The sequence below is a fragment of the Rutidosis leptorrhynchoides genome, chromosome 2 (genome assembly GCF_046630445.1).
Source record: "Rutidosis leptorrhynchoides isolate AG116_Rl617_1_P2 chromosome 2, CSIRO_AGI_Rlap_v1, whole genome shotgun sequence".
NCBI lineage: Eukaryota > Viridiplantae > Streptophyta > Magnoliopsida > Asterales > Asteraceae > Rutidosis > Rutidosis leptorrhynchoides.
In genome coordinates this window covers 36,895,304-36,903,521 of record NC_092334.1, presented here as the reverse complement: position 1 = coordinate 36,903,521, position 8,218 = coordinate 36,895,304, and the positions used below count along the sequence as shown (strand labels likewise).

The 8,218-nt window shown below is 34.5% G+C and overlaps 1 protein-coding gene across 2 annotated transcripts; it reads right to left on the bottom strand.

Moving 5' to 3' along the window:
* Positions 1 to 689: 689 nt before the first annotated feature.
* LOC139890719 (valine--tRNA ligase, mitochondrial 1) lies at positions 690 to 7,779 on the bottom strand. 2 transcript variants are annotated; one of them, XM_071873629.1, is made up of 21 exons: positions 7,681 to 7,779; positions 7,272 to 7,401; positions 7,133 to 7,195; positions 6,886 to 7,046; positions 6,718 to 6,790; positions 6,536 to 6,601; positions 6,363 to 6,446; positions 6,182 to 6,259; positions 5,977 to 6,060; positions 5,771 to 5,850; positions 5,512 to 5,569; positions 5,126 to 5,428; positions 4,842 to 5,012; positions 4,572 to 4,771; positions 3,839 to 4,241; positions 3,383 to 3,634; positions 2,185 to 2,685; positions 1,740 to 1,846; positions 1,480 to 1,579; positions 1,217 to 1,362; positions 690 to 1,117 (listed from the first exon to the last, which is right to left on the bottom strand). In XM_071873629.1, exons 2-21 carry the CDS (start codon positions 7,341 to 7,343, stop codon positions 970 to 972), a joined length of 3,150 nt encoding a protein of 1,049 aa, XP_071729730.1. In that variant the 5' UTR covers positions 7,344 to 7,401; positions 7,681 to 7,779; the 3' UTR covers positions 690 to 969. The 2 variants fall into 2 exon arrangements, with proteins under 2 accessions (XP_071729730.1, XP_071729729.1); XM_071873628.1 differs by lacking the exon at positions 7,681 to 7,779 and adding an exon at positions 7,513 to 7,648.
* Positions 7,780 to 8,218: the final 439 nt, after the last annotated feature.

Sequence of the window (8,218 nt, the reverse complement as noted above, 5' to 3'; positions counted from 1 at the left end):
TACTTACTTATCATAATCTCATGCTAACCATATATATATCCATATATATATCATCATGTAGTTTTTACAAATTTTTAACGTTCGTGAATTGCCGGTCAACTTGGGTGGTCAATTGTCTATATGAAGCACATTTCAAATAATCAAGTCTTAACAAGTTTGATTGCTTAACATGTTGGAAACATTTAATCATACAAATATAGTTTTCATTTAATATATAACATGGAAAAGTTCGGGTCACTACACAACTCAAGAGACAAAGCAACACAATAACCAAATTTTAATAATTAAAAACTTAATATAATCATTTTATTTTGTTGAGTTTAAAAAAATTACCAAATTTTATTTTTTTTAAAAAGTAATAGTGATAATAATTATAATCATCATCAAAAACTTAATATTGAGCTAAAACAGAAGATCTACCTAAAATGATTGCAAAATCAATTTATTTTAATGAATTAGATTCTTGTAAGAAAAGAAACTTTTTGGTGTGTCATGAAAACTCTGTGTATTATCTAGAGACTTTGAATTATAAAGAGGATTCTATACACAATAAAAAACAAGAATCTCAACACATTTTATAAATAATGATAATTTGATCTCCAGATCTAGCGCTCTATTCTATAATTTATTTCCAATTTCCAAAAAGAAATATTCTATAAAATAAAAAGAAGTCACAAATATATGCAATATTAAAGAGTAAGATGATAATCATGATATTAAAGTAGCTAATAGTTTCATCAACAAATATTGAACAGTACAAAACATCTTCAATTTGGATTCAAATAGTATTAGTAACACAGATAAATTCGAAGGCCCTAGAGCGCCTTCCCACATAGTTCATCAAATATCCATTGTAAATGAATGCCTATATATGATCTGATTTCTGTGTATCTCAAAGACATTCATCCTAACCATCTGCAAGTGCAGAAGCAAAACAAAATTCACCCAGGAAAACAAGTTGCCTTTGACTCAAATTTCAAGGCGTTGAACAGCTTCTTCAATAGACAGTATTTGTTGCTTTAGCGTAGCCAGTTTTGTGACGTTGTCTTCTTTGATACGAGCTGGAACCTTCTCGTAGCCCTTAGCAGTCATCGCATTGTTTATAGTATCCTTTTGCCTGGTCAAACAAATAAAGATCAATCAATGAGATTGCAGAGTTTGACCATTTAAGAGTGTTGGTTTAGTCAAAGTCAATTATAATAATAATGCTTATTACCTCTGCAACTCAGCCAACTGTGAATTGAGTTTTTCGCGTTCCTTGTTAACGTCGATAGCGCCTTGAGAATCAAGATAAACTGAAAGTGACTCATTTACAACCGATACTGCACACCCAGCTGGTGGAACATCATTTTCAGAAAGAACCTGAAAATTGTTGATTCCAAATATGAGATATATATTTAATATTTATTTATATTAATCGTTAAAAAATTTAAAAAAATTTGAGTGGTCTACTTTCAATTGTGTACAGATTTTGCATACCATTAATGATGATAAGTTGGCTTGGGCTTTAACCTCCATTTCAAGACGCTTGAGAAGGTCTGCAATTTCATTGGTTCGAGAAACTGCAAAACCTGGCAGTCTGTAAAAGAGATAATATTGTTATACTATATACTGTAAATGCTAAAACGTCACTGGTACAACGCACTTGATAAATAAAAAATTAACCAATGAATAAAAATAACTGAAAAGCAGCGAAAAAAATAATTAAAAAGTACAGAGAAGTTTAAAATAACAAGTACTTTCTGTTTGCTTCGGTAGCAGGAAGATTTGCCCTAATTGATCTGAATGATTTAACTGCGCACTCAATCGTCTCCATTTCACTTTCAACCTCTTCATTTGTCCAGGACTGTAAAACGCAAATCATAACACTGTAAGTAATTTTCATTACTTGATCTGACAAAAAACATTTGAAACTAGTCAAATGGGGAATCTTTAATCTTTAAACACTAGATATTAAAAAAGAAATGAGTCGAGAGGCGATTAAAGTATTTTTTTTAGATGAAATAATACGCCTGATCCTTTTGAGTCATGTCTGACACAACTTTTTTAAGTAAACCCATGTCTGTCACTAATAATTGTATTAAACAATAAAGGACAGTTTTTCAGGTCCACCCAACTAGTTACAGCCCGCCCATTTTGCCACCTCCATTTTCTAGATAGCACAAGTGATGCTCAAAATCTAACCTCCACAACTGACGGATATGGACATATCATAATAGACTTCTCTCTTGTATAATGCTTTGGTGCCGGTAAACGTTGCCACAATTCTTCAGTAACAAAAGGCATAAAAGGATGGAGCAATCTCAACCCATTATCCAAACACACCCACAATGTATCCTGTGCATAACCTCTTGCAGATACCGTTGCCACATCATCACCATAAAAGTAGGGTTTGATTACTTCAATAAAAATATCACAAAGCTGAGACAACCACCATGAATAAACAGCACTTGATGCATCTGAAAACTCGTATGACTCCAAAGACGATATGGTTTTTGATATTGTTTTGTTTAGTACAGATAGTATCCATTGGCAGATAAATGGTAGCTTCTTGGGGTCTATAGTTGTTGGAGGGGTATAATCGTCCCCGAGTTTACTCATGGCAAATCGAACAGCATTCCATAGTTTATTACACCACTGTCGATACCCGTTAACACGTAGTATGTCCAAATTGATTTTATCGGACTAAAGAGATGCAAAATAAACATATATTAGTATCAAGAAGAGCATAAATATACAGAAAAAGATACATTGATATTTAACGTGGCAAATGCAATCCAAGAATCGATTTCAGATTATGTTTTGATCTTTAACACATATAAAACTCCCTCCCCGTCCAAAATTACTGTCCCACTTTGACTTTTTAAGACTTTCTTCTACAACTTTGACTTTAAAATATTTTGTTTGTTATATAATATTTGTTGAAAGTTATACCAATGAAAATATATTTTTAAACCAAATCCATTCATATAGATTTCATCCAATATTATATAGCATAAATAAAAATGTTTTAAAGTCAAGAGTTAAGAAGAAAGACTTTGAGAAGTCAAACGGGAAAGTTACTTTGGGATGGAGGGGGAGTACGTGATTTTACCAGAAAAACAAGTTGACACGGGTTATTTAAAAAATTTGTAATTCTGTAAAATGTATATTGGTTTGACCCAACCCAATACATACAAAAAAATACTTATTTTTACCTAAAAGATGTTGACCTCTTACTCAACCAGCTCATTTGACTATTGACACACTAATTCACATATATAGTTTACAGCAAGTTTATTAATTCAACCTGACTCGTACCAAAAAAAAAAAAAGATAAACTGTTTTGACCCCATACCCAACCCGCTCATCTTACCACCTCTACTTAATATATAGATGGTACCTGAGCTGTGTATGAGACAAGAGCAAACCGAAGGGCATCTGTACCACATTCCGGAATGCCATCAGGAAAGTCCTTTTTCTGTCCCTCAATGGCAACCTTCAATTCAGATGGGTCCAAATTACCCTCCTCCAGTCTTTTGTGAAGTTCTTCCAGTTTTTTACCTTCAATAACTTCAATAGGATCTATCACATTGCCCAAAGATTTAGACATCTTGCGCCCATGCGCATCACGAATCATGGGATGTAGATAAACCTACATAATAGCTCAAAATCAGTTACTAAACCGTAATGGTGATCGTATACAGATAACTTGTTACACGATCTGCCCATTTTGCCACCTCTAATTCATGACTGGCGATGATTAATCAACATCTCCATCATATTTAAGGTTGAGATGAAGTCCCCTTACATCAGAACATAAATGAATAAATTCAAATTAATTTTAAACTTAACTAACCTTTTTGAATGGAACATCACCTCCTAATTTGTCGCCAAGCATCACCATACGAGCAACCCAAAAGAAGAGAATGTCATGACCCGTTTCAAGAACAGATGTTGGGTAAAATGTGTTCAAATCTTGGGTGTCATCTGGCCACCCCAATACAGATAATGGAAATAGCCCTGACGAAAACCAGGTGTCTAAAACATCAGGATCTTGAGTCAACTTAAACTTTTTCCCGGCAAAGATACGTTTTGCCTCCACATCAGCCTCTATTTCGTTCCTAGCAACCACCCAATGGTCTGAATATGCCCCGAGCTCCTTAAGTTTATCATCCTCCAATGTCACATACCAGGCAGGAACACGATGACCCCACCATAGCTGCCTTGATATACACCAATCACGAATGTTCTCAAGCCATCTGTAATATATGAACTCAAAACATTTAATATACAACAGCTAAAGGAAATAGTATAGTTATATTTATATTGATGATACAACAGTATTATGAGTCCGGGTATGATACTAATATTGTGTCCAATTTCGACTCATTGATTAAATATGTATGGATGCAGGTTATGTTTTTCGTTAATGGGTCAAACACATAATAACAATATTGTTATTGAAAAGAGGGAGATGGGTCAAGAGTCACCTAAGTACATTTTTAGTGCATGAAACATACTATATATCATGTTATTCAGACGTATGATATTGTTTATAAAACAGTGTGCAATGACGTTAAAAAACTAACCTTCTCCATTCAGCAACATATTGTCTAGGAAGTATATCGATTTTCTTATTATTGTCATCTATGACAGCATCAAGGGCTTCTTGGGCCATACTACTACAGCTGACGTACCACTGGGGCTTTATCATAGGTTCAACCACGTCATTGGTTCTAGAACAAACACCTAGCCGCATTTCATTTTTCTCTTCCCCTTTATACAACCCCTGAACCCATACAAAACATAGATATTAATATAACTGAAAAACATTAACAAGAGCATATAAAAAACATTACCTTAGACTTTAAAGCCTCGGTTACTGCAACACGAGCTTCAAAGCGAGGCATCCCTACAAAATCTGAACCTCCATTACTATTTATCTTCCCATCATCAGTGAAAATGTTGATGAACTCCAGTTTATGACGCTTTCCAACCTCAAAATCATTTGGATCATGAGCTGGAGTTATCTGCAATATAATCCTTCTTATCATCAATACAAATAAGAAAATAACAAAATTTTTACAAGCTCAATCACTTAATTAAACAATGTTTAATCAATTATTTAATGCCATATTTTTACCTTCACTGCACCGGTTCCAAAGTTTGGGTCAACAAGAATAGCATCACAAACTATGGGAATTCGTCTTCCATTAAATGGATGACAAGCATATTTTCCATGAAGATGTTTATATCTCGAGTCTTCAGGATGAACAGCAATTGCAGTATCTCCCAACATTGTCTCGATTCTAGTTGTAGCCACAACAATTTCTCCAAGATTATCCTCGAGAGGGTACGCAAATGATGTCAAAACGCCAAAATTCACCATTTGACTATAACCAGGAACCTTTAGAGGTGTCTTCTCTTTGATATCAATATAATCCACCTACAAACACGACATTAAAAACAAGATTAAATGTAACTTGTGCATTTCAATTAAAATGTAGAACATTAGAGCTTAGGGACTACCTCAATATCAGATATTGCAGTCCGCAAGACACAATCCCAGTTGACTAGCCGTAGATCTCTAAGAAAAAGCAAAAGGTACCCATATTATAGTCGAATTATAACCTACACATATAAAAAACTAGGCATTTTGACTCATTACTCAACCCCACCTGCCCGCCTTTTTTATAAACATACCTGAAGAAATACTTTACTGACAACAGTTAACTAAAGAATGGTTAAAAACCCCGACTTGACAAAACATTAAGGTTGTCAATAGTACCTATAGATAAGGCCCTCCTTGTAAAGCCTAACAAAAGCTTCTGTTACAGCATTTGACCTTTTCTCATCCATTGTAAAGCACTGTATAAAGAAAAAACAAAGTCCAAAAGTTCTAATATCAGAAACAAAACAAACGAAACAAGACTTGAAAGTTTCATACAAGAATTTCAAATGTGAAGACTAGTAAACCTTCAGTGGATTTTATACCTCACGTGACCAATCAAGAGATGCACCCAAACGCCGAAGTTGTTGTAGTATTGTGCCCCCGTGTTCTTCTTTCCACTTCCATACCTATGATCATACAAAACTATGTGACTTTCTCACCTTCATAAAAGTAAATCTAACCGAAACAAAATAATAAAGTCTGAGTTGAAGCTAATGAAAGTATGTAACATAAGAAAACCAAACTCACCTCGGATACAAACTGTTCTCGTCCCACATCATGACGGGTCAACTGTCTTTCTCTCATGATTTTTTTCTCCACCACAACCTATCAAATGGACATGCTAGATTAATATAACAACATTAACCCGTTTTGACCCATTACCCAATCATTTTGACTCAGGCATATATATCTTATTAGTCAACTCAACCTGAGTTGCAATCCCTGCATGGTCCATCCCAGGCACCCATAACGTATTGTATCCTGACATTCTCCTCCAACGAATGATGGTATCCTACAGAAGCGAAACATTCAACGTCAACTTAAATTAGTGAAACCAGAAGCAAAAGTATAATTTGGAAAAACAAGTGTAAGTCATGAAACCTGGATAGCAGCAGTTAGTGCATGACCAATGTGTAGCGCTCCAGTCACATTAGGAGGTGGTAGAACCTGCATTTACACATAAAGAGAAATTATAAAGAGGTTTAAACGTTTTTTTAACATTTACATTTTTTAGGTATAATATTAAACTAGAGAGATTTATAAGTGAAGTGGCAGAGCCTCACAATTGTGAATGATGGTTTAGAACTGCTGGAATCTGCCTCAAAGAAGCCAGACTTCTCCCACCATTCATACCATCTACAAAAAAGGAAAAAAAACACAACTGTAAAACTAAACAATGATACTATTGACAGATTTGATAGATGTAAACATAAATCATCAAAAAAACGTACGATTTTTCGACTGCTTTAGGAGTAAAATTCTTCGCCATTTGACGAGAAAGTATTTTCTTATCACCCAAAGGTGTTTCCGGGTCAATACTGTCTTCTTGATTTTCATCTGGCCGCTCCTGCTTCTTCTTACTTTGTTTCGAGGATGTAGGCCCTTGTTGTGCCTTAAGTACAAATTAAGTTACAATTATAAGCATTTAACTTCATAAAGATACATAAATTCACTAATGCATAATACTACTAATAACACCTTAAGTTTAGCAGCTTCAGCTTTTTGTGCAGCCTTGAGTTTTTTCAATTCTTTTTCTTTCGCCTGTGCGCCATAAAAAAATCAATGAAACCCTAATTGAACAGTAATACATGAAAGTAATGATAGCATGAAATTTTACCTTCTCTTCTTTCTTCTTCTTCCTCTCAAGTTCCTCTTCTGAAAGTTGAACATCTGGATTGGTGCTCGCCATGGCGTTAACTTCTTTTCCTTTTTCAGATGATAAAAACCTTATCTGCGTATTCGTTAACCTAATTTTTCAATTGCATCAGTCAAAACCAGTAAACCCTAATTGATAGACTATTCAACACCAAAACATATACTGTACTATAAATGAATAATATACAGTAAACAAGAACTACCTAATACGATAGAACATCAAATCGACACCGAGTTACATATAAAGTATACAGTCCATATATGTATGCGCGTGTGAATATTAAGAATGTAGTACTGTAGCAGACAGGTTATGGCAGATTAAAGGTTAGATTATACAACATATATACAGAAGACCGAGGGGATGTGATTACCGATTGCAGGCGGCTGGGGAGCTGTAGTAATAATGGAGATTAGAAAGGGGAATAAAATGGTTGCTGTTGATAAAAGAGAAGAAGGGTTTTGAGGTTTTTGCGATTCTGAAAAGAGACATGGATTGGGTTTGGGTCGGGCGGCCCGTATAAATAAACGGTTAACCTATGCTAAGTTACCGTACTCCCAAAAGTCGGATTCTGTTTCACAATTTACTTCACTTGGTCGTTTGGAGTATAGTAGTATTTTGTCAGTAGAATAATTTTTGATTTTTTTTACAATAACAACTACAACAAAGCCCAAATTTCACATCTTCTATCTACATAAATCACAAGCTTAAATCCGCCACGTGTCAACTTTATATTCATCCTCACAAAATACAATTTTTCCAGAATTTTGAATTAAAAAATTCGTTCATTTTGTAACACTGACGCGTTTCCATAATTAATCACGGATTGAATTTACACAGAAAAAAATACCCCGCAAAATCATCTCATACGCCTCATCTCAAACCCTAATACATCTAACTGCCATTACAAT